This window comes from Excalfactoria chinensis, chromosome 8 (assembly GCF_039878825.1).
Source record: "Excalfactoria chinensis isolate bCotChi1 chromosome 8, bCotChi1.hap2, whole genome shotgun sequence".
Lineage (NCBI taxonomy): Eukaryota > Metazoa > Chordata > Aves > Galliformes > Phasianidae > Excalfactoria > Excalfactoria chinensis.
Genome location: NC_092832.1, coordinates 13,371,939 through 13,398,307, shown reverse-complemented (window position 1 = coordinate 13,398,307; position 26,369 = coordinate 13,371,939). Strand labels below are relative to the sequence as shown.

At 50.6% G+C, this 26,369-nt stretch overlaps 1 protein-coding gene across 2 annotated transcripts in view; it reads right to left on the bottom strand.

The window, feature by feature from the left end:
- The window catches only part of ASTN1 (astrotactin 1), a 40,801-nt gene extending 14,487 nt beyond the window's left edge, over positions 1–26,314 (bottom strand). The window contains exons 1-10 of one of the 2 annotated variants that reach the window (XM_072342564.1): positions 26,006–26,314; positions 11,209–11,396; positions 8,646–9,039; positions 7,957–8,130; positions 7,713–7,820; positions 7,451–7,600; positions 6,611–6,778; positions 6,461–6,545; positions 716–790; positions 39–176 (exon numbers count right to left, since the gene is read on the bottom strand). In XM_072342564.1, coding sequence (XP_072198665.1) covers positions 39–176; positions 716–790; positions 6,461–6,545; positions 6,611–6,778; positions 7,451–7,600; positions 7,713–7,820; positions 7,957–8,130; positions 8,646–9,039; positions 11,209–11,396; positions 26,006–26,288 — 1,763 coding nt within the window. In that variant the 5' untranslated portion in view covers positions 26,289–26,314. The remainder of the gene's footprint in view (positions 1–38; positions 177–715; positions 791–6,460; positions 6,546–6,610; positions 6,779–7,450; positions 7,601–7,712; positions 7,821–7,956; positions 8,131–8,645; positions 9,040–11,208; positions 11,397–26,005) is intronic. The other variant, XM_072342565.1, reaches the window with a different exon arrangement.
- Positions 26,315–26,369: the final 55 nt, after the last annotated feature.

Genomic DNA, 26,369 nt, shown 5'->3' with positions numbered 1-26,369 from the left:
CTATTCAACGGCTTTGCCTTCACCTTGCTCACACCCACCTGACCTCCACAGCATCCTCCATCACTGTCATGTCAGTCTTGCACTTGGCTGAGGGGTTGATGGCCAGCTCAGCCGGAGGGATGACAAAGCTCTTGCTCAATGGCAGCCACATGCCTTCCCCCAGTGTATAGGTGAACCTGCCAGGAGAGTAGGCATGTGGGGAAATACCAAACCCTACTGATGTGGGGACATCATGTCAGGGCACAGCAGGGAGTGCTGTTGCTGAAACACAGCCCTCAAACCTGTCCCCTCCCCTACAAAAGGAGCTAGGCTGATCCCAAATCTTTCCCTAGCTAGATACAGGCTTCTTCAGCACCCATCTGCCAGGAGCACGCTGCTGGGGAGCGTGGGGAGCAGGAAGGATAACGAGGGATTATTCATGTATTTATTCCTCCTCTCCAAGGTGTCCATAGCTTCTGCAGCTCCAGGGCTAGCAGGGGGAGGCAGCAGAAGCAGATGTTCTGTGAGATGTATCAAGAGGGGACAAGTCTTCCAAATGCACCCAAATGACCCCAAAAAGCAGCAGTAGGATCTCGCGTGTCCCTAGGTGGTGGCACAGGGCACTGAGCTCAGCCAAGCCATGGGGGGGTGCCACCTACTGTACCCTCCCCAGAACTAGCACCAGTGCCTGGAGAAGAGACCCAAGGAATGGTGGTGAAGCTGAAGGCAGGCTTACCGAAAAATCTTATCTGATGGCTGCTCACCCAGCACCAAGTCGAAGCCACGCTGAAATATGGTGTATGGCCAGGGCCTGGAAGAGAAATACAGGAACATCATAACAGCATCCCAAAATGCCTCCCCAGATCTGCACTGCAGCAAGTACCTGTGATGCACATACAAGGTAATAAAATAATTCCTTATCCAAGATTTTGGGAGAGTGGGGGAATTTTTGGCAACCTTTAGGATTTACTTGTTCATATACATCTGGTGCCCCCAGTCAACAGCATATCTCATCCTTTATTTTGGGGTTCAGCAGGCTCCAGTCCCCCTCTTCCCTCCTCTGCAACATTCCTGAACCTCGCAGCCCTGCGCCCCTGCGCCCTCCTCTTCCCACCATGGGAATGTTGCTATGCGTCCAGAGACAGCTGCACCCATGGCCAGGATACTTTGGGATGTACATGCCACGCAGTATGGCCCCATTTGAAGAGAATTCTTTGCAGAGCATTCATCACAGAGCATCTCTTGCACGGGGTCATTTGCAGCGAGACTAACAAGTCAGAGACCAACAATAAAATAAAATAAAAAGGAGTCCAGAGGAGAAACAACCAGATCCAACCAAATTGCATTTGTGAAACAAGCTCAGAGCTGAAGATTTTTCCATCCTGTCACCTTTAAAACACCCACTGAGGGCACACATCCACATAAGCAGCATGGCAAACACCTGGTGAGCCTGGGGATTTTCTCTGAAGGCAATTACTGCTCTCCTGCACAAGCACTTCAGTTCCTAATCTGAAGTTATTTCAGCAAAGACACACAAAAAAATCCTGATTGCAGGATTAGAGCACTGCTCATTTCCTGCCTGGGACACAATGGCACTTCTGTGACCAGGCACAGGATTACATCCAGCAGCAGAGCACAGTGCCCTGGATAAGGTCTGTGTGGATGGGAAGCAGTGCTCTCCTTGCATCTTGCCAGCTCCTTGAATGCTGCCCACACACACCATTGCACACTGCCACAGATGGGCTTTATTCTCTCTTCTCCAGAGTGCACTGGGCTGGGAACAAAAGCAGAGGCAAGGTATTGTTCTTTATCAGCTTGGCTGGACAAATGGTCACAAAAAGCACTTCCAGCAGTGCTCAGCCCATGGTAGTGATGCAGAAGCAGGCTGGCCAGCCCAGGGATGCAAGAACACTGTGCCATATAGGTTAGATATGCCTACAAGGTGGAAATCAGCACAAGGCCATTCAGCAGCCCCTCAAGGGCACAATTCCCAAAGATACGTAAAACTCAGACAGTGATAGCTTTAAGCCAGGCCCACTCCACCCAATGCATCTCTCCAGGAGCTCCATGTTGACTCTTCCTCCCATGAAACCAAAAGTCCCTGCCTTGCTGCCTCATTACTCCTGCTGCTGAAGATGAGGACACATCCTCCCCATTGCTGCCTCTACCCCCAACCCCCCCCCCCGCCCCCCCCCCGTGGTTCTGCCACTGTTCCATTCCATCTACCTTCTCCTGTGCACCACTGTAGTCTCCTTGCTACTCTGCTTACAGGTGCTACTGCTGCATGGTCTTCAGAGGTCACAAAGTGAACAGACAGATTAGAAGCAGTACTGTGTCTGATCAGATTGGGTTAAACAGACCAGAAAGGACAGCTCTTGGCTCCTTTTTGCAAGCCCTAGCAAGCAGGTAGGCATCTGAACCAACAAAATGGGATTCACTGGGCACAAGACCCACAGAGCTCATCCAACACCATCAGCAAGTTCTATGAACAAAGCTCTGCAATTCATGCCCAGCATGGGCATCTTTGCAAGATTTGTGGTGCTGAGCTGGTGGAAGGGAGAAAGGGGCTGACTAGAAGGTGCTGAGAAGTCACTGCATGTGAGCATGGCTGTAATGCCACCAATTGGTGGTTAAGCATTGAAAATAGGCAACCCGACATCTGGTCCCTGAGCTTTTAGGGACTCCCACCCAGACAGTTACATAAGATTGCTGTGCTGAACCTCTGCAGCCAAGCATCAGCCAACATGGCTACTGCAGCCCTTTCCGAGGGGCTTCAAGCCCAGAGATAATTAGGAACACATCTGCAGCATCTGCACCCCACACAAACACAAGGGACACAGTCCAGATGTGGGCACAGCTGTGCAGGGCAGGGGGCAGATGTCAGAGAATCATCAAGGTTGGAAAGACCAATTGGATCATCCAGTCCAGCCACCAACCCACATCTGTGACCACCCTAGACCATGTCCCTCAGTGTGACAGCTATTCTTTCACTGAACAACTCCAGGGATGGTGATTCCTTTACATCCCTGGGCAGCCTGTTCCAATACCTCACTGGTCCTTCTAAGAAGAATTTTTCCCTAATATCCAACCTAACATGTGATCCAAGAGACTATCTCCCATCAGCAGCACCTATCCCAGTGCCACCACCAGCCCGGTTTCAGCTCTGCCTTGCAAGGGCTTCCCCCAGGCTTCAGCTTCCCACCTCCCTGCCTGCTGCCACCCCTTTCAAGGAGTTCTTTATTAAAAATGCTAATGCTGGCACTTTCTCTCCAGGCTGCTAGTAAATCTGCAAGGAGAATGGGGCGGGGAGGAGGAGGCGGAGGGCTGGCTTGGTGAAAGGATCTGAAAAGAAAGAGGAGCTTTTTATCTGGCCATCCTTCAGGCTCGCAGAGCTGAGGCACACAGCAGGGGATGGAAAGAGACAGAGGAGAAAAAAGATAGGCAGAAAAAAGGGGGGGATGAGGGGTGGGAAGAAGAAAAAAAAAAAAGAGGAAAAAGAGCTAATAAGAGTTTAAGTAGAAAAAGTGCTGTCCTTGTCACTTGGCTGCGTCCACGGCTGCTCCATTGGGTGCATAGGGATGGACATGACTGGGTACACAGCTTGTAGGGGGAGAGATACCTCCCCAAAATGGCACCACCTCAGAGGGTCTCAAGCTGTATATCAGAAAGATGGGAAAGGGAGCTACCTGCCCTCACATAGTTGTCTGAGCCCACCTTGATGCAGTGCCTGCCAGGCTGAGGGGTCTCACCTGGAGAGCAGTGGTGAAATGCACAGAATCATAGAACCATCAAATCATTAAGATAGCAAAGACCACTAAGATCATCAAGTCCAACTATCAGCCCACACCTGTGACTGTTCAGACCACATCACTCAGTGCCACATCTACCCTTCCTTCTCCTTAAAACCCTCCAGGGATGGCGAATCCATCACGGCCCTGGGCCCCAGATTTCCCTATGCAATAGTGAAGAGCAACAACAATGGAAAAGAGAAAGGCACATTGATCCCCTTAAATATGGAGGATCTAAGATCTCATTGTGCCGCCTTGGGTAAGAAGAACATGTGGTGATGGGACAGCCATGGAACATCACATAATGAATCCATGGGCTCAAGAAGTATGAATGTGGGCAGGAAACAGCTTGCTAGCTAAAGGCACAATTAGCAACCTGATTTTGGGTAGTCATACCATGCTGCAGCCACGGGAATTTGGTTCAAACAAAGTTGGCCGGATTGCTAGAAACCATTTCTCCTACCTGAGAAACGATAGAGGAAAAGCCAAAAAGCAGCTAATTAGAAATGCAGAGTGGAGCAGAAAAAGCAGACTGCTATCAAACACACAGCGCAAAGCAGATTTGTTTAAAACAGCTGAAGAGCAGCACACAACGCTGCAGCCATCACATTTATCTGCTGCACATGATCAAAAAGATCTCATTTTTTGAAAAACTACTGCTGATTTGGGGACCAGATGCGTTCAGTAAGAGATGCATTGGGATGGCACTGATCTCAGCATAACATACCCAAAATACACGCAGCACGCAAAGCCTCACTGCTGTTGCCAATACAGTACCAAATCTCCCTGCTTTTCTGACCTTCCCCACGCTCAGAAGCAATGGGATCCTATGGGGCCAGACTCAGTGCCTGGATTGGGTCACAATACTGGAGGGGTTAGGAATGTATTAAACAAACATCTGCCAGAAATGACTCAGATGCCATCGGTCCCCCTTGGGATGCGGGATGGAGTAGCTGATTTCCAGCATCTTCAGAAAGATACTCATTTAAACATCCAGGTTAAACCAAAATGCTTCACATGGCCGCATTTTCCAGAGATCCTATCAACAGTGAAAGCTGCAGGCAGGGATGATGGAGTTTACTGTTGGTTTTAACTGCTACCCATTTTCTGAAACTAAAATCTCATGGGCTCAAGTCAGAGGCACAAAATGATCCCTGTTTCACATGGTCTGAGAGAGGACCTCTTGAAGGACAGTGAGGGAAGCCCCAACCCACAGCACAGAAGCCCTCTGGGGAGCACAGGTATGGGCAGGAGAAACATGAATAGCTCCAGGATGGCCTGGGGCTGAGGAAGGAAGACAAAGATCTGCTTGTTTTCTCTGCCCCAGAGAGAAGGTGCGAGATGCTGTGTATGCTTTGTCACAGCATAACTTTGGGATGTCAGAAGAACCACAGAATGGCTGAGGTGGGAAGGGACCTCTGGAGGCCGCCTGAGATGATGCTGAAGAACCCTTTGAACTAAGCACAGCAAACGACTCCTTAAAGGGTAGGAATGCATTTGCCCTCCCTGCCCTTGGTTTCTCTCCTGCTTGCTACCATCTGCATTTTCTTTCCCAAAACACAGCCTTTTCTCCCCTCTCCCTTTAGATGGAGCAGTTCAGCCAGGAAGAAGCTAGAGAAGAGCAAGGTGCATGGAAGTGAGGCTGCAGTCCCACACCCAGCAGCAGCAAAAAGCAGAGCAGAAGGAAGCAAACACACCTACATACGCGATTACATGTGTTTATGTGTTTATGAACAGTCCTGAGAGACAAAGTCATTTTCCCCCCCTCACTCTGTGTGCAAGGGTATGGGTCTGGCACACTGTGGGTGGCTGTGGGCTCCTTCCAACCCACCCTGAGACACCCAACATGTCCTGGGGGCAACCAACCCCATCCCCATGCCCCTGTCCTCATCACTCAGTGCTGCTCATGGGAAGAAACAAAGGAAGACATGGGGAGCTGCAGACATCCCTACAGGACACTTGTCCTCTGGGGATGAGATTGGGGACCCAAGCATGCTGCTACACATCCCCCATCTATGCATTCCATAAGCATCAAGATGTCCTCAGCCTGGCTCTGCTCACCCAGAAGGACAGCCACCTCATCTCCCGTGGCCAGCACAGGGATTAATTGCTAAATTGCTTTAAAATGAAAAAAGGGGAGAGGGGCTGGGGCTGAGCAGCAGGGCCCTGCTCAGAGGGAGGCAGAAGCACAGCAGGGATTCTGAGGCCAGCCTTTGATAGCTTTCTCTTCCTGCTGTGAGCACTAATGGCTTCAGAGAGGGTGTTGGGCACTGTGAGTGAAGGGGAAGAGGAAGGAGCTGGAGGTGCTGGTGCATGCATGCCTGCAGGTTTTTGATGTCTAGGGTAGATCAGATGTTTTTCCCTTCACACTTCCAGGAGCACAGGAACGTTGAACAGACATCTCCTGGTGCAGGATGCAGGAGTGCCCAAAAAGGGAAGAGGAGCAGCTATGATGCTTTCTGTGGGGTTGTTTACTCTGAAATCTAATGACTTCATCAACACCACTGCACCTCAGCTCTCCTTATTCTGAACAATACAACCCCCACCTCCTGCTGAGTGGCCAAAGAGCCCGCACCCCATTGACCTCAGGGCTCACTGAGCTGACTTTTTAACTCCTTCACTAAAGAGGATTTTCCACAGCCCTGCTTTGCTGCTGCAGGCCAAGCTGGGCACAGTGCTGCGGGCACACTCACCCCTGGTTGGTCCCCCATTCATTCCGGATGCAGAGATGCTTATGGACAGGGTCTTTCATGTAGCCCTCATAGCAGAGACACTCACCTACAGAAAGAGGGTGCACATCAGGGACAGGGGGCCCTGCAGGACCCCCACCATCCCCCACTTACCGGTCTCAGGGTCGCACTGATGCTCGCAGGGGTCAAGGAGGCGGCGGGCACAGAGGTCCAGGGCCCAAGGGCCACTGGAGTTTTGCTGGGAGAAGAGGACGACCTGCGCCGGGTTCAGCCAGTCGCTGGCGTCCAGCTGGCTGCCCTCCAGCAGAATAAAGCGGCTCCCTGCCGCCCGGGGGGCAATCAGCAGCTGTTCCCTCCATCCCACAACAGCACTCTCCATCCCATTGCAGTGCCCTCCCTCCTGTGAGAGTTCCCTCCATCCAGTGATACTCATCTCCAGACCTTCACAGTGCCACTTCACCCCATGATGGTTCCCTCTGTCCTTCATTTTCCCCCCCATCCCATGACAGTGCGCTGTTAACCCACAGTGGTCTCCTCCATCCCAGGAATCCCAGGTTCCCTCTGCCCCACAACGAACCCCTCCTTCCTATAAGCCCATCTCCACCTCAGTCTGTACTTTCATAATCCATGACATTTCATTAACTACAACAGCCCCTTCCATCCTGTGTCCAAACCAGCCAACCCACAATGGCCACCACTCCTTTTGCTGTTGTGCTGGTACCATTCATCTCATGACAGCCCACTCCACCCCACACCCATCTCCGGCACCCCAGTGCCCATCTCTTCTATCCTATGACCCCCAACTCCATCCTGTGCTTGTCCCCACCATTCCATGGCCATCCCCACCAAACCTTGCCCACACTCGTCCCACAGTTTTCCCCTCCACCCTGTACCCACTCCACACCTGTCCCCTCCATCAACTCCCCTCCCTTCTATCACAGTTCCCACCCATGGCTGGCATAGGTTGGCAACTGTAGGACCATGGTCACTCACCATCAGCAATGAGATGCTCGGGGACATGGAGGGTGATCTTAACAACAAGGGGGCAGCTCATGTGGGAGGAACACACCAGGCTGATGATGCAACTTGTCACACTGATGAGGGTCAGTGTGGTCTTGTTCACAGGGCTGCGGGGGGACCCCACTGTAAAACACAAAACTTCATTCCAACCCCAAACCCAGCATCCTAAGAGATAGGGACAGTAGAAAACAGAGCAGAAGTGAGGGATGCTCACTGTCCACCCTCCTGCATTCACCTCGGCTGCGCCTCCGGCTCCGAGAGGGGTCTGTGTAGAAGGTCAGCTGGGGATCAGTGTCTGCCTCCGTTCCCGAGTCCCCTTCAGGGTTCAGAAAGGCCGAGCCAGCTGTGGGTGACACCAAGCATGGTTACAGCCATGGCAGCACCCAAACACATCCCATCCCTGCATCGCCACAGAGGGCTGCAGGGCAGGCAGGCACAGTGCAGTACATCCTGTCCCATCCCATCCCATCATTGGTCACCTCGCGCCTTGTTGTTAATGCGTTTGCGTTGGCTGCTGGAGGTGTGGGACAGCAGGGTGGCCTGCTGGTGGTTGGAGTCCACAGGGCTGGTGGCGATGATGTTGTCCTTGTATTTGTTCATCAGGGACAGCTTTGCATTATCACTCCCTGGGCAGGAAGAATTGAAGGCAACATCTTTCAGGGAGAAAGACCAAAAGAAAAACAAAAGAAAAACAAAAGGGAGGTGAGAAAAAGATTTCCTTGGATCAATCCCCAGCATCCATACAAGGTGACTGGGGTTGATGGACCAGCCTGCTCCCAGTGCAGCTCCTCAAATCCCCAAGGGGACCAGCACATCTACCAAGCCTGGTTAAGTGTGGAGATTTAACATTCAGGGCATTCCTGCATAGCCAGGTCTGATAAAAGAAGACCCCTAGAGAGTTTTAGGAAGCATGCTGTGGCTTACCCAAACCCTGTCAATGAAAGGCTTCTGGACAGCCACTAACATCATGCATCTCCAGAGAAACGTGACAAAACACTCCAGGCAAAAAATATATATATACAATGAAGGGGAGAAGATGGATGTGGTCTGAGGGACATGGATTAGTGGGCATGGTGGTGATGGGCTGATGGGTGGACTAGATGACCTTAGTGGTCTCATCCAGCCTTAATGATTCTATGGACCCAGCTCAGCCCCATTGCTGCCTGACCTGGCGTGAGGTCCATGCTGGACTTCTCATTGCAGCCCTGCAGCGAGTCAAGGGTGCGGGTCACCTGGCTGGCAAAGTCCTCACCACCGTTCATACACTCGCGCTGGAGGTGGTGCCTCAAGTCAGTGATGTCGTACTCGTAGCCATCCAGGATCGGGGTCTCGCGGATACTGAGGGTGCCACTGGAGTTGTGGCCCTGCACACGGGCATTGCGCAGGCTCTCCCGGCCGTGCCCCCCAATCAGCACCGAGGGGATGTAGTGGATCTCATTGGCTGCTTCAGCGCTGGCACTCTTCTGAGGTTGCGGCACACGGCGCCGCTTGCACCACCGCCGGCGGGTGTAGAGGATCATCACCAAGCAAAGGATGGAGAGCAGCAGTGCGATCATCCCTCCCTGTGGGCACAAAGAAGCAGGGCTCAGCAGAGACTGCAGAACAGGCCTGGGAAGTGGGCTGGGAGCAGCCCAACCTCACTGACAAGAGCTCCTGGCACTGCAGGGTGAAGCCTGCCTCGAGCAGGGCCGGCTTTGAAGTCACCACTGAGCCATAAAAAAGCAGCATTTAAAGCAGAGCGTGGTTTGTTTGTGCTCTCCCGCAACGTCTTTGAAAGCAGCAAGCGGGTTTATTATAGGCAAACACTCCTACGGGCAACTTTTTCTGACCCATTTCCAGCCGCTTTCAATGCTGTCACTCCCAATCTCAGCAGATTTTCCCAGGGCATCCTGTGGAAACTTCAGTGCAGATTAAGTGAGACGAAGGCTTGGGACAGCAACTGAAGCAAGGTTTGGGGGATGCACAATGGAAGAGCTCAGTCGCCACAGCGGTCCTAAGCACACCCAGCTCCACCACCTCCCATCATACCCAAGGTCACCCAGAGACATCACCATCACAGCACGGATGGAGGCGGTGAGATGAAAGCTCCAGCTGGCTCCTTGTGCCTGGTCTGCCAGGAGTAATAATAATAACAACAATAATAGTGGGGAAAAAAAAAGCACATGGAGCCAGCTAAGAACTGCCTGTCCAACCGTGCCTCCGGTCCCCCTCTTCCTTTTCATGCAATAGGTGTTCTAGATAAAATAGAATAGTAGTCATAATCTGCTCCATTAGGACCAAACATTAAGGAAATTATTGAACGAGGAGCAGGAGACGGAGCTGGGAAAGGAGCCCTAATGGCCATTATGGCTTCACCCTCTTCCATTCCCAGGATAATGAAGCTGCAATGTATCCTCACTGCTCGCCTCCCAAAACTTCTTTAAAAGCAAAAAGAAAGACAAAGGAGACAGCAGCAGTGGAGGAGACCAACAGCCCTGCAGACACATCTCCCCAAGCAGGAACTAAGAGGACATCTGTCACCATGGATGAACACTGGCAGTGGATTTCCACCTGGGTGTGCTCACTCGGTTTCTCTCCATAGAAGCATGGAAAACCTTCATCTTTCCCACTGGGACCTGGGCAAAGGATGCATGGGAACGCAGTGCTGGGAGAGTTTCTTGTGCTTCCCCCATGCAGAGCATTGTCATGATGGATAAAGCCCCTTGCCTACACTACACTCACCGACCAAATGGTAATGATAGAAAATCAGCCTTGAAAACGCCATGTGACTTTGACCCCAGGCACAAAAGCCAACCTCTGTTTGTCAGGGCAAAGGACGCTGCTGGAGCTGAGTGATTAAAAAGCAAGGGAAAGACAGGATGCAATCTGTACTTACACATTTCAGTGCAGGAGTTGTGGGCATCCTTTCACCACTTTGATAATAAGACTCATTTCATACACTCCTGCCTGGATCTGGGTATTCAGCAGTGATCAAAAAACCCAAGACCACAGCAGCAGAGCAGGCTGAGCGTGGGGCTGGCATCTCCCCAAGGCAATGCTCTCTCTTGGGGAAGGGACCAAAACAAGAAAACAGACCAAAAGTGGTTTGGGGCTGGCTTTGCTAGCGACTTCTTTTTTTCCTCAAGACTAATCAAGTGCAAATGACGGAGGAGAAGCCTGGCCTCCGGCTGCAATCTGGAAGAGCTACAGCCCTCTCATTAGGGTAGGCACCATTAAACAGCCTGTTTGCAGCCTCGGCAACACATTGTCTCCAGCTAATTATCTTCCAGTGGCTCAAAAATGGTCAGTCCTTCAGATTTTTCCAAGATAAGGAAAAATAAAAACACAGCACCCTCCCCACCCCCCTTCTCCACCCCAGATCCCTGCCTCTTTTCTCTGCCATTAAACCTTTTCCCTGCAGTTCTGCATGGGGGACTCCCGTATGGAGTCGTGCTGAGAAAAGCAGTGGTGACAGTGCCTGGTGGCACTGTGACACCACTGCGTATGGGCACCCGAACAAAGGGCTGCCAAGGGAGTCACTGTGAATTAACCCCATATTAAGCTGTATGCGACCTTCAAAGTCCAGGGTGAAGGATTCCCGCAGAAGCACTGGAGTACTTTTAGGTGGCAGAGAGTGAGTCATCTGGAGATGTGAATTCGGGGACAAGTGTAAAGCAGCCCAGTGCTCAAGCATCCAGCACAGCATCCTACCCACCTCCATCCCAAAGCAGGAGGAGAAGGGATGCACGTACCATGACAGAGATGTGCAGGATCCTCAGCTCCTCCTCAGCTGACTCTGTCTGGGGTTCTTCTGTGGGCTCAAAGCCGGGCAGGTTGGGAGCCCCATCCTGGTGGTGGATGTGGAAGAGCAGAGTGCCATTCTCCAGCCACTGCTGCCGCCAGCGCACCAATGGGATGTCATCTGTGTTGCCTGAAATCTCTGTGAAAGCAAATGTGGTCACAAGGGGGGAGGAAAGTACCAGGGGAATATCCACCTCATCCCAAAAAGTGGGTGTAGGGCACAGCCAGGGGTTGGTGTGCCACCACGGATGACCACCAGCATCCCTGAGGCTCTAATTTAGCCAGTTTTTGCCCATATGCTTCACATTACACGCAGCCCCAACCGCAGGGAGCAGAGAATACGGAACAACTTCTCAGGAGCGCTAATGGGATCACTGGGGCTGTGCAGCTAATTACTGTAAACGGAAAATATAATGACTGGAGAAATGCGCACGTGGCTGTGATCGCACCTGCAGTGCTGGCTCACACTGAAGTATGCTCAGAGCTTTCAAGTCTTTGCCCATACATTTCATCTCCCCACACAGAATACAGCCCCAATACCTGCACAGAGGCCTCTATCTCCTGCCCAAGGACCCTGACCTTTCTAGGTGCCTTCAGCTAGAGGGTCTTTGGCAGTAGGGCAAACAGGCAGAGCTGAGCTGGGCAGCAATGGCACTGGATGAAACCCAAGCAAAGCAGCAGGGGATGCATGCCTAACCAAGCCAAGTGTGCCCAACTGGTCCAAAATTGCACAGACACATAGAATCATTATGGATGGAAAAGACCACTAAGATCACTGGATTCCAAGCCCAAGGCATCCCCACTGTGCCCACTAAACATTTCTCTCAGTGCCACATCTACAAGAGTCCTGAAAACCATTTCAGAGATGAGACTTAGCAAAGCGGAGGTGACACCAGCACATCACCATAGCAGAGCTAGCCACTGCTTTAACTGTCTGTACGCAAGAAGCCTTGATCTTACAGCTCCAGTGTGCTATTTCCATTTCAGCTGGTCTTTTTTTATTCCCCTCTGAAAACACAAGCATTATTTGCATTTGCTGTCATGACCATGAAAAGCACAACGAGCTTCTCCCTCGCCATGTGGGTCAGTCTGGTGTGGTCTCATTTATACTGTATGCTTCGGTGGTGCTGGGAACCAGCCTGAGCTCACTTAGCAAATTGTCATCCTCATTTTGCTCGTCTCAAACCGCCTTCAAATGAAAACTGGAATTCAATTATCGTGCCGAAAAACAACATTTTAAATTTACCGTTAATTAATTTCATTAGGCTGCCTTAAGTGAGCTAGCTACTGGAGGCGGGGGGGGGGGGAGGGGGGGAAGAATGCATCAAAAACCAGGTTCATCCCTTCCAAAGTGATTTGATTAATCAAAAGAAACATTAACGAGTGAATTGGCAGGCAATTCTGCTCAGCACGGGCTATATTTCTGGTGGCAATCAGCATGCTTTCACTGTCCCAAGCAGAGAGATGCTAAGCTCTCCTTGGGCTACTGGGAAGCAGAGCTGGGAGGACTGCACACATCCCTGAAGCCAGAAGCACTTTTGAAATTCCCTCTAAGCACTGAGCTGCATGTTTCAGCACAGGATCCCCTTTGAAAGTCTGGTCCCGGGAGCCACGAGGGTTTGAAAGAGCCGATCTCCTCCCTCTCCCACCTGGTCTTTATTCATGGGCTGAAAGGGGAAAACAAGCTTTCCTGCTTTCTCAACTCCCCGCGGCTTCCCAACTTCAAATGAACTAGCTCAAATTGAAGAAAATATTCTCCCCACACCTGCTTGCTAATGTGAAATTAAGAGTAATTAAGGCAAGAGCTTTTATGCACAACAGGAACTCAACGTCCTGACATTTCCAAAAATGTAAATACCAGCATTTCCCCTATTGTGAAGACTGGAAATAATAGATACTAAGTATATGACATTGTGACATTTAGAAAGCTGGAGTAAAAGATGTTTTCCCCTAATCTGACATATCATTGAAAAATCAGCACCCTTCAGCTCATTAATATTTGAGGAGGTCTCCTTGATGGAAGTTATTTAAATGATTAATAGATTATAGTAAATTTAGGCCTTAAAATAGGTTGTCATAATTTCAAATTTATTTAAACAGGCTTCTTTTTAAAAAGAATAATGTATTTCCATGAAAAAGGGATTCTTACTTTAAAAAGAGCACAACATGTGAGCTTCAGGGCTGACATGTGCGATCCTTCTCCCATCCACCACCCTCCCTCCTGCAGCTGCATCACATACAGGTCAGAGGTGCCAGAAACAGGGAAAACACCCCAGAAATCAGCCCCCGTCACCCCAAACAGGTAGGCTGTGCCCTCTCCATCACCATGAAGGCAAGGCTTCTCCATTGCCTCTGCTCCTGCAGAGCCTGGGTAGGAGAACTTCATGCTCAGACCTCCTCCTCCTCCTCTCCCCCATGGTCTTTGCAGCACTGCACCTGCCCCAGCCCATTCTATTTCTACTTTAAAAACAGATCTACAAGTATTTTCCTGCCCTGATAGAGTTTTCCTGGAGCTTGGCTCAAGCAAGGCCAAGACCATGGCTAAGCTTCTTTGTCTCTCCCTCTTGCATCCCCCAGTCAGTCCAGCACCTCTCACATTCATCTCTTCCCTGCTCCCCAAGCAGACACCTCATTGCCTGATAGGACACACTACTGTGACCCATGGGGACCACTGGGGCCATCTATTGTGGTGCTGATGGGGATCAAGTTCTACACTAGGACTGGTGGGTGTCAACCTCATTGACCAGCCCAAAAACGTGGTCCAGGAGACCCTGGAGGAGGTAGGGGAAAGCAGACAGAAAGCCAAAAAATGGCAGCAGGGAGAGGATAATTTCAAGTTCAAAGTTTGAAAGATATTGATGACAGGCCTTGTCCTTGCATGGCTTTCATTAAGGCCTGGATGTGAAGCCATTAGCACTAGTATTAACATCTTGCACCTCTGTTAAAAAATAGCCTGCCTGGGTCAGGGGTTAATAACTGTAGGACACCACTAATTACGCTGTGCCGTGTTTGCCTGGTATCAAGAGTGGTCCAGGTCCATCCCATCCATGGGAGCAGCAGCCCCAAAGACCCCAACAGATGTGTTCAACGTAGCCACTGCGGTGCTCCCATCTCGGAGCATCTGTAAGCAAAAAGAGCAAGCCAAGGAGAGGAGAGCAGGAAAGTCTGGGTGTTGTTGCTGGAGTGCTGGAGGCAGCAGAGGTATACCTGCTGCATTATAGATCACCTGAACAACTTAATTTCCTTGGGACTGCCACCCAGCCTGCAGCAAACCCTGCCCTTGGGCTCTGCACACTGCTTTGTAGCAGGTCAGTACTGCATGTGAATGCAGAACTAGTGCTCTCAAGCCCCTGCAATGTCAGAAGCATTGCCCCAGCACTGACACACAGCCATCACCAAGACTCTGAAATGTGCTGGGAGAGGAAAATGCACAAAAAGAACAGTGCTCCCTAAAAACAAATGCAATCTTTTGAGCAAGGAGGGAAAAAAAAAAAAAAAAAAAAAAAAAAAAAAAAAGTAAAACAGTTTTTGTTTCCATTTGGAAGCATTTTGCGCTAATAAATGCCTCTGATTAGGCAAATGAACTCTGCCATAATGCCAGTCTCTGCAGAGTGCAGCTTTTGACTTGGACTTACACTTCCTCATTAACATTTAAACCTGGCTTATTTTCCATTGGAACCCAACTGTGTTTTTATTTAAGTTCCCCATTATCTTGTGCGTTTACTCTATGCCTGAACCTTGCACGCCCTTTAAACAGCTCTACCCCAGCTGAAACAAGCCCTGGTCCAAAGGCCTCTAAAGTGTGCAGCAACTTGGGAGCCCACACAACAATGAGCCATTGTGCTGGAACTTCAGGATGAGATTCATGGCAATTCAGATGTCAAAACGCATATCTTGATATTTAAGCAGTTTTGTTTTTTTTACCTCTGAGATTTTACTGACACATCTTTCATGGGATAATACTCTCACTTTTTTATTGGCCTGCTTAAACAAAAATCACATTAAACGCTGACTATTCATATTTTATTTGCAATTTTCTCCCTTCTGCAGGCTCAGGTATAGAAGCCAGCTTGCTCTGTAGGTCACGCTGCCTTTCTAAGACAAGCCAGATTTTCCATACCAGCAAACACAAGTCTCACCCTATCTGTTAAGCACCTGCGTCACGGGAGATGGCACTTGGTGCAAAATTCCAATCTCAAGGAAGAAACACCCAGCTATATTTGGAGGTGTTCCCCGGATGGGTCCAATATGACACCCCACCATGATGTTCAACCTGGGGCCAGTACACGTGAAGCCATCAGCTACTGTAGCAATGCTGACAGCTAAGCAGGTTTCTCCTTGAAATGCTGGGTGCCTTTGCTTTCAGGAAGGTCATCAAGGAGCTCCTTTTTAAAGGTGTACCCATGTTTTACCATGAAATGGGATTTTTATCCCAAATATACTACAGCCCTAATTTGTCCCTTTCTTTAATAGCAAAGCCCTCCATCACTCCTGGAATGACACCGTGTCACACCACTGTTTATAGAGCAAAGGACACCAATTCATCATTAACAAAAACAAATCATCTGGGTTTGCTCCGTAGCTGTTGACCCTACAACATCACACATCCCATTATCCCATTGGAACATCCACTCCAAGGTTATTTTCCACTACGTCTGTCAATTTTGACCAAAAGCTGCAATAAGCAAGTTGGGATACTTGTCAGAGTTTGGTTTTCTGTTTTATTAATAGAGCCTCGTTGACCATAATTATGAGATAGGAGATGTGGGATGAGAACAAACATATCCTGAACCAGCACTCAGGAAAGCACCTTCGCTTTATGATCATGTGAAAAAACAACACAAAAGCCCACATGCTACATCATGACAGTGGAATACATGCCAGCAAATTAAGCAATGCAATGTTGATATTTATGCCCTGGAAAGGACCACATCTGCAGTGGGTATCCCATCCCAATACCCTGCAATTCCCTCCAGGTCTCCATGGAAAGAGCCATGGTCCAGGTCTCCATGGAAAGAGCCCAAATGATGAAGAAGCTCACAGTTAGCCAACAAAAACTACTGCCCTGGTTACAATGCTTCCCAGCAAAGTCCAGTGCTATTTAATCTTTAGTAAACCAGAGCCACCATCTACCAGACCCTGCTCTGCTTGTGTCTACAGGCCTGAATCTTGGTAATGAGATTACAAAGCATCACAGTCAAAGGACAAAGTACTCTTGGAGGAGATTTCACCACAAATGTATGATATGTAGGGCAGGAACCCATCATTCTATTCAGTGCTCAACTACAAGAGAAGGAGGACAGCTGCTGAACTTTGGCACAACTCCACTGCTCAGAAATGGTGAGCAACTGGTGGAATAAACCTTGATGGGGAAGACCCCAAACTCATAAGAAAATGGAAATTAAAGACCAGTAAATTCTACTTCGGCTCTGGTCAATTTGTTAGAGGAATCAGTTGGTTGCACAGATAGATATGGGTCACACAACGCTGCACATCAGTAGATAAGGGTGATCCAGTTGGATGGGCTCATTTCAAAGAGGTCTTGTCAAAAAAAGTTTCCAAAAGAATCTAAGTAGGGATGTCACCAGAGTGTCCTCTGGAAGCCCACCACCATGCATGGGAGGAATACAGTTGCATTTCATAAGGAAAGGAGGTTACCAAGGAACCCCACAGAGATCTTTGTCAGAACCTCAGCTGTTCTGAAGCGCCCTGGAAGAGGAAGCGAGTGACAAAGCTGGTCACCACCGCTAAATTTAGGTACCTCAGAGCTAAAGCTGTGAAGTGCTTGAGAAAAGTGGGCAAGAAAGTGGGCAGGTGAAATCCAATGTTGGTGACAGCATGCTGATCTCAAGAACTGCCAGCAGTATTCAGGTCAGCCATCTCGTGACGGAGGCAGCAAAGGAGGTTCCAAAGAGGCATGCAAAGAAGACAAGAGGTCTGAAACGTTTCCGTGGAGAGGAGAAACTAACTGTGTTAGTACTCAGCAAGGAAAACAAACAGCTGAGCAGGGAAAGAATAAAAGCCCATAAAATTATGAAGCCAGTGGAGCAGTGGAAATGGCAATGATTATTCACTATTTCTCACTTTGCGAGAATTAGGAATGTAAAAACTAACAAAAGGCTCTGTTTCATCCACCATGAAGCATGAAAGCCTGGAGAAAGAAACCGATTTTCAAGGCAGACAGACCCACCAGCAGCAATCAAACCAGACAGCCCACAGAAAAATCCTAGCTTTAGAAACCCCTGCAGTCCAAACCTTGGCAGTATGGGGGGAGGGGGGTGGGGATAAATAAAATCACACAATATATGCTTTTTCACATTTTTCCCCAATTATCAGCCACTCGCTGCTGTTGGAGATGAGCTCCAAGCGACCACAACCTGCTCTCCATATACCCCCAAGTGCCTTGGGGCTGGAGGGCAACTGCAGGTCCAGCTACGTGCCACCAGGGCCACACTTATGTGTCTCTTTATGAGTTCTTGAGGCATCCTACTCCTCCAAGTACGGCCTCAGTGAGGAAAGAAGAACTCACAGCCTACCTTGGGACACTCCATACCCTAACTATAGAACCACAAAGACTGGAAAATACTTCTAACATCACCCAGTCCAACCATCTGCCCATCCCCACCATGCCCACTCACCACATCCCTTAGTGCCACATCTCCATGGCTCCTGAACAACTCTAGGAGAGGTGACTACCACCTCCCCAGGCAGTGTGTGCCAATGCACCACCATTCTGTCTGAGAAAAGATTTCTTTCCTATTTTTTTTTTTTTCCCCTCATTTTTCCTAATCCTCCAACCTCCAAACCCTCCACAACATCAAATCCTACAAGTCCAAGACACCTGCCAAGATTACCTTCAGCTTCCCAAGTCAGTTTTCACAGGGAGAAGAGCAGCTATTTATATCCATCATGGGCTGGCAGGAACGGTAATGGCTGGCCACCGCAGCCCATCTGGCAGACATTAGTGGGACATCAGAGCATATCGTACAGGCGAGGTCAGCAGCAGTGGTGGGACAGGCAGGGGAGGGAGGGGGATGCATTACAGCGGTGACACAGACTTCAAGGGTAAATTCCAGCCTGCTCCCGCAAGCTAATTTGTTTAAGTGCTCGTTATGCCAAGGCCAAGAGGTTGGGTGAATTAGACACTATTTTGATGGGACCCAAATAACCCAGCCAGGAGGTTCTCCAAGAGGTGGTCCACCTCCTCCCAACTCCTCAGCATAGACTGGTACTCAGCTTGGGGCAGAATGAGCCCCCAGAGGTAGAGCTGACTGCAGCTTGCTGCCATAAAACCCCTTATTGCTTAGAAGCACCCACCCAATTTCAAGTTCCGCTTTTCAGGAAGGGAGAAGGGAACTGAAAAAAAAAAATAAAATAGAGAAGAAAGACATAGAAGGGAAAAAGTTGACTGTGCATCTTGAATTTATCACTCTTGAGAGAAGTGCTTGTCAAGAGGGCCAGAGACCAGCCAGTGCGCAGTGATCAATGGGAGGGCTTTTGGGTCTAGTCAGGCTTGTTTCAGATTTACAGGAACTGAATAGAGGCATAAATCTGTCGCTGCCTGACGAAAATGGAGGTAATTAAATCTGCAGGTGTATATAATTGTCATATTGATGATCTATATAAATCAGCAGAGGCACTGAGCATGGAGTCTCTCCACGAGGAGTTTCCTGCCCACCTGCAGCACACAGAGAGACAGCAGCTGAGCACAGGGGTCCCACATCACCCACAGGGACGTGCACCATCACAGGAATTCCCCGGGACCCCAAGAGGATGAGGAGCCTGGAAGGATGAAGCTGTGAGCCCTGAACTTTGAGATGCCCAATAGCTCACAGGAGGTGGATGCTACTTTGAAGTTCTGAGCCAGGGTGCAAGTGGGGCACCAACTTGATCTGGTAGCCTCCCACTCCTCTCTGTTTAATTTATTTTAACCTCTGTTATTTTGGGAACTTTGAAGCCTAAGCTGCTTGGAACCAGCTGCCTTTGTTGGAAGGACAGAAAGTGTAGAGCAGGGATCTGAAAGCAGTGGGATAAAAGGCCAGCATCCACAGCCAACCACCATGGAAGCTCCTGCCTTGCTCCCCCTGCATCCCAAGGAAGCCACCCTGTGAGCTACTCACTGCTCTTTTCCCAGCTGCTGGAGATCTGGGCATGAGCCAAAACTTGGAGCATGCATAAATGGATTTGCCACCCAGAAAAACCTGAAAGACCTCTGAAGACCATACAAGAGGCCACTGCTGTGCACACCCAGTCCCATTTTTTAGCACCCTAGGCTGGTTCAAGCAGGAGAGATGGAGAAGGAAGGGAAAGGCTTTTGTGCATAGTCCTCCCCAGCAAGGACCCCATGCCTGCATGATGGCCTGGCTGCCACATAGGGTCTGAAATGGGATAATTAATTAAACATCAAAGCAAGTGCTTCTGCATTGCAGTCCAAATTATGTAACAAGGTTCCTCATCCCCAGCATGGCCCAGCTGTAACGTGACTGCACGACACGGCCCTGTGCTCACCTACCTGGTTCTTCAAACAGGGACTGCAACCATGGGGATAAACTGGGGAACAAAAATAAAGAACTGCAGCCAACTGCAAGTACCTGCACCAAAGAAACCTACCCTGCTTTGTTCCCAGGGCTCCCTTTTCCCTGGCAGCTATCAGTGCAGAGGCACATGAAGGATGCCCAGGGTTGATTTGCCCTCACCCACCACTGCTTCTGACCCAAGGGATGCTCCTTGTGTACTAAATCAATACTTCAAAAATATTTTTATGACATATCTTCTTTTGCAGAGGCTGAGTCCTCTGGCTGACACACATCCTTGTACCCCACTCAGTGACCAAGGAAAGGGAAAACATGGTGTAATGCTATAATGCAACAGAAGGCACAGCAATGATAGCAAAGTAGCAAAGTCCTATGCTGCAGTAAATGACAGTGAGCCCAAATACAGTAGCTGGAGGCACAGAAACAATGGGGGGAAAAAAAAAGTCTACTTACCCTGGGAAGGCCTCAGGTAGGCAGGGAACTCCAGTAAAATGCCCTTGTTTCCCCTGCCAACCCTTAAATGATGTCTGGGAAGAGTGGAGCCAGGATTGCATGCACCTGAGCTCCTCTGGGTTGGCCCTGCCTTCCCACCAGGTGCTCAATCACTGCTATGAGCTGTGACTTAGCATTTTCCACAACAGGTGGTAACAGAAAGCTTTCAAAGCCAGACCAGGTCAGGGTTTGAGCAAATGGACATGAGCCACTAACACTTCCACTATTCACCATCCACCCTGCTGTACTGCTCTGGGTCTGACTAGTCAAGGTACAGTGCACATCCAGGAAGAAAGCATCTCCCTCAGGCTGAGCACTGCAGAACAGGTCGGTGAGCTGCAGTCAGATGTGTTTGCAGAAGTCACTAATGCTCTTTGGTCAAACTCTGCTGGCAGTTCAGTTTCCGATGGGAAAGCAGCTCCTCACCAGCTCAAGTGCCTGTGGGAAGGCTGCCTCTGGGGATGCTCAGAGCAGCTGAGCGGCATGTGGACTCTCTGTGCAAAACCAATGTTTCCAAAAGGTTTCCCAGAGGGTGGGGACACTGGGGACATCATTAGGGAACTGGGCAGGATGTGAGCTCCGCATGGATATGAAGCCTGTGGTGAGTTGGGCATAGCACCCCATGGGAGCAAAGCATTCCTGGAACCTCAGCCAGCTGTCCTCTCTTCCCCCACCAGGCTGATCCAGCCCTATGGCACACCCTGAGCCCAAGCCCCCAGCCCCAAAGCCAGAAAGGTGGTTACAAAGGCAGCACTGGGTTCCCAGCCCTGTGCCCTCACTCTCCCACTCCCTTGGGGATGTTCAAATTAATTGGCTTGTCTCCTGGAGCTGTTAGCTGGAACAAATAAAAAAGAAACGGGGGGGATGCTAAAACCCATAGTAAGGTCTACAGCTCCTCTGAGCTACAAGCACTGCTTTAAATGCTTTAAATTTCGGGTTTGTTTTTTTTTTTTTCTTCTTCTTCTTCTTTTCCCCTTTTTTTTCTTTCTCTTTTTTTTTCCCCTCATTTGAAGGAGGTTTCCATGGTAACTGTCTCCCATCACACAAGTGCTTGTCCCCAGGATATTTCAGGGTTGCTAATACCTGCTTTCCCAGGCAGCCACACCACACTGTGATGGTGACACTGTGGTTGGGTGTCTCAGGGTTCTTAGTTCCAGGTGCCACCTCCAGCCCTGGCCCAGTGGAGGGGACCACAGGAGCTGCCATCCAACACAAGCCAACAATGTGACCGGGAGCATTCTGGGGAAGAACCATAGGTGATGGAAGGCTCTTCCAGGCTCTCCCATGCTCAAACACCCCAAATCCCCATGCGAAGGCACAGGTGAGCTCTGTTCAGCCCTTCCCCATCTCCTTCCCCTAGCAGGTCAGTTTTCAGCTGGATCGGTTCCCTGCGGAAGCAAAGCCAGCTCTCTACATCCCTGATATCTGCTTGCTCTGCTATGCTCATTAGTCATACTAATTACTGAAATGCCTCAGAGCCAGCCAGGAGAGGGACCGTGTCTCCTCCTGCACCACAGCTGCACATCCAAGCTTCCGTGACCAAAGTGCCATCACTGGTGTTTCTCAGTGTTAAGCAGCCACAAATCAGCAACCAGAGCCTTCCCTTTGACATAGAAATTCTCCTGATCCAAGCAGGAGAGCCCCAGCAATGTGCAAATTTCAAGCCAGCTTGAAATGACAGCATTGCCACCATCCAGATGCTTCCCCAATCCCAGGAGGCAAAAATTCCCTCATTTAAAGGGCTTCTGTATGTTAAGACACAAAGAGAGATGGTTGCCCAGCCTTGTTTAACATAGAATCATGTAATCAGAGAATGTCTTAGGTTAGTAGGGACCCCAGAGATCATCCAGTGGATGATCCACCCCCTGCCAAGGACGGGGTTGCCAACAACCAGATCAGGCAGTCCAAAGAGTTTAGCTGGATAATCAACCCTAAAATAATTAAATAGAAAGGTGGGATATGGGATGGGACCTAGGCACAAACTCTGCTGGGCTGGGGATAGAAAGGCAGAGGTGGGACAGCAGCTTTAGGGTACTTTTAGAAGCCCCAAAATGGGTGACATCATCCCCAAAACCTCACCCACAAGGGATGGGACTAAGCCCCAGGATCCCCATGGGGCACAGAACCCAGGCTGTCAGCCGGGGGAGAGATGGGAGCAGCGCTCTGCACTCCCAGCAGCCAAAATGAGGGCTGGGACCCTACAGCCACCCTGTCTCATAGACCCTTGCCCCCCCACCCCCTCATGGTATTGGTCCAAACATCACAGTGTGCTCCCCCCGCTGCTTTCTGGGTCAGAGAGATGCCCCGGCCCTGCTGCTGCTGGAGCTGGCTGGATGCACAGTTGCCATGGCAACGGGTACCCAGAGATGAAATCCCTGTGTTTGTGGGTTGGAAAGAACAAAACACAACATCTCTCCACATCCGGTGTGCCATCAAAATGCTCCCAGCCAGAGAGGCCAGAGGGACACAGCGATGGCCTCAAGGATGCTTCCAGCCTGCAAAGCCGGCACAGAAGAACCAGGGAGAGGAGGTTCCACAGCAGTGAGGTGCTTATGGAGGAGAAAGGAGGTTGCCAGCAGGGATGGGGAGGGCAGCATCCCGCATGGCACAGTGGGTGGCTGGGTCCTAAGGGCAACATCCTGCCAGCAGCAGGGTGGTAGCATAGATCATCGCAGCGGGTCTCGGTGCATGCGACAGTGTCCAGGATCCAAGCCAAGTTCAATTAATGGCTCACAATCTTATTAGAGAAATTATTTCAGGATCTTGAGTAAAAGTCCGATATATCCACTCCATTCCATTAGTCAGGCTCATTTAGTAATTCAATCAATCTAAGCAAGGCAATTGAGCTCCTCTGGTATAATTTAACTTGGTTATTCTCTGGGTACTTAAGAATTTCTTAATATTTGCTCCATTATTTCACCATTACACCTATTCGCAGGTGCAAGGTTAGCAGTGAGGCAACGCTGTGGGTCCCAGAGCACCCCATCCTAGTGCCCTGGTTTGGGGGACATGCGATGGGGATGGGGCAGCAGGGTTGTGGTGCCTTCACCTCCTCAAAAATGAAGTCTTCTCTGAAAGATTGATGAGGATTTGGCTGCCCAGGGAGAACGGTGGGGTCATCATCCCCAGAGGTGTTACAGAACCATGGAGATGTGGCACTGAGGGATGTGGTCAGTGGGCATAGTGGATTGGGGTTGGACTTGGGGATCCCAGGGGTCTTTTCCAGCCTGAATAGTTCTGTGATCCTAAGCTACTGAGAAACATCACCTTCAGTGCAACACACACAGTGGACAGGTGATGTGGAGAAGGCAGCTCCAGGGCTTGTGAAATCTAAGGGCTGCCTGCTGCTCTTTGGCCACAGCAAGGATGAACTTTGGCTGGCTGAAGGATCCATCACCCCAATTACTGGTGCCCCATGTCCTCATCTCAGTGTCCCCTGGCCCCAACACACAAAGGAGTCACAGAGCATCTCCAGCAGAATCTGGAGCTTTAGCAGAGAATAAAAACTAAGAAGGACATGAAAAGGAATAGAAGCAATGAGGTATTTCAGGGAGATATTCTACAGTGGTTAAATATGACCAGCTCATTGGTGCCACTGCTAAGAAATCTCACCCCTCTAAAAAATTAGAATTGATTTTGTATTTTAAAAGGAATCTATTTAATTTAAAAGAAAAATAATTTGAAATTGTGACAGCTCCTATTAAGGCCTGAGTTTAGGATAATCTATTAAAGTCACTAAAGTTCAGAGTGTCTGTCTGCAGAACAGGTGAAGTTCCCTACCACACACAGCCTGGGCAGAGGGGATGCTCTTGGGGACATGGAAGGACACGGTGGCATGTCCCAGTGTAGCTCAGCACAGCTTCGTGGAATCATTAAGGTTGGAAAAGGTCACTGAGATCATCAAGTCCAACTAGCAACCCACCACCACCATACCCGCTGCCCATGTCCCCTCAGTGCTACTTCTCCATGGTTCTTAAACACCTTTAGGATTGGGATGGGGAGTCAGAAAGAGCTCATTCAGTTCACTCAAACTCACAGGAATGGGACATTTTGGCAGCTGGAATCATAGGGACAAAAAGGCAGCATGGGTGTGAGGCCAGGTAATGGGATGCTGGGAGGGAACAGTTAGCGGGAAGGGAATACTGAGCTGTAAATTAGCATTTCCTAATGGCCACCAACCAGTGAGAGTCAGGAAAACCCATAACTAATGCAACAGGCACCAAGCGAGATGAAAGCCAATGACTGAGGCATCCTTGATTTAAATCAGGATGGAGCCGAGTGCTTTTGCATCCCCACATCCCAGTGCAGAGCAGCTGCAATCCCTGTGCTTCCCCTCCCCGTAAAACAGAGGCAACAACCCCACAACCCACCCCCCACCATAGCTCTGCCTTGGGGGGAATGCAGGAACAGGGACCAGTGAGGAGGAGCAGCTCATGGAGCTGCTGAGCACCAACTCACAACCCTTCCAAACCTTGAAGATGCTGAGGAGGAGAGATAGCCCTGGGTAACCCAGAGGGGTTGTAAAGAATAGAGCGAACTCCTAAAATAACCCAACCGAGACAACACATACCCCCAGATAAATTCATGATGGTGAATAACAATAATGACACTTCACAAAGGGGCCGTACCAACCCCAGAGCCGTGGGGCTCTGACCCCTCAGGAGCAGGGCCCAAAAAGGGAAGAACACCTGTGTGGCTTTTAGAGCATCAAAATGCTACAATGCCACGCGTGCGCGGCCCCGCAGCATCCATTGCACTGCGGCCCCGTTGCCACAGCAACACTCTCCGGCCTTCGCCGCAGCATCACAGAGAGGGGCCATGCTGGGGATGGGGACATCACATACAACAACCCCTCTGGCCATCCCCTAACCCTGGGCATAGCTTTGGGTGTGTCACCCCAACCCTTCTATGGCATCTCCAGCCCTGTGCCTGGCTCTGCCCTTTGCATGGAGCAGACATGCAGCCAGCGCTGCTCCAAGCTCAGATATAGGAGAGCAGGTTTTGTGCATGCGGAGAGGTTGGAGGGAGACAAGAAGGTGACAAAGCACAGGGGACACAACCCAGGTAGAGCCACTGCTGTCCCCTCCCTGCACACAGGATGTTAGACAGAATGGCATTGTAGCATAAAGCCATGTGCTGGTGTATTGCTTTCGGGATGGCACATGTACAAAGGGGACATTTGGACACACATGGTGCACCCAAAGGTGCAGAAGGTGGGCACAGCCACGGCAGAGAGAGCAGCCGTGGGGTTCACGTGGGGCAGGGGCTGCATGCAGGAAGAGTGGGGAAATGGTATTCAACCCAAAAGTAAAAGATTGCAGCAGATGCCACAGCTAGGCTTGGTGCTGGGGAAGCAAGCAATGGAGGCCTTGCTGTGAGCCCAGCATAAAGAAAGCAGCGAAGGGTTGGCTTAGGGGGGGCTGAAAATATAAATAATAGTAATAACGATACATAAGAGTGAGCCCATCAGCTGTGGGGAAGCGACGCTCGGCAGCACGGCGCTACCTGACCGGGGACCTGCAGCGAGGACCCGCCGCTATGCCCGGCTGGCAGCGCTCTGCAGCGCGCCGGGGGGGGAGGCGGCTCCGCTCGGAGCAGCGCTGCGGGCTGCGGCCTCCCGACGGGCAGAGCCTCGGGGGGGCAGCGGGCCGGGTCCGACCCAGAGGGGTCTGCGGAGCGCAGGGAGAAGCCCCTCGGCCGGGCCGCGCGAGGAGATGCTCACCCAGCACGAAGTAGGGCAGCTCCGTGTTCTCCAGGTCGTCCACCACCACCATCTCTCCGGGAAAATCGTTGCGCACCGAGAAGAGCAGCTTGGGTTCGGCGGCCGAGGGGCCGTGCATGATGCTCAAGTCGTTCTCCCGGAGGAAAGGCAGCGCCGACACCGTGATGCTTTTCAGCTTGCACTCCAGTTCCTTGGCCGCCGCCTCCGCCGCCGCCTCGGCGGGGCCGCTGCCGGCCGCCAGGCAGCACCCGGCCAGCAGGGCGCACAGCCCGGCCCAGGCCATCTTGCAGCTCCGGCGCCGGGCGGCGGCGAGGGGCGGGGACGCGGGGACCGGCACCTCCCCGTGCGGCGCGGTGCGGTGCGC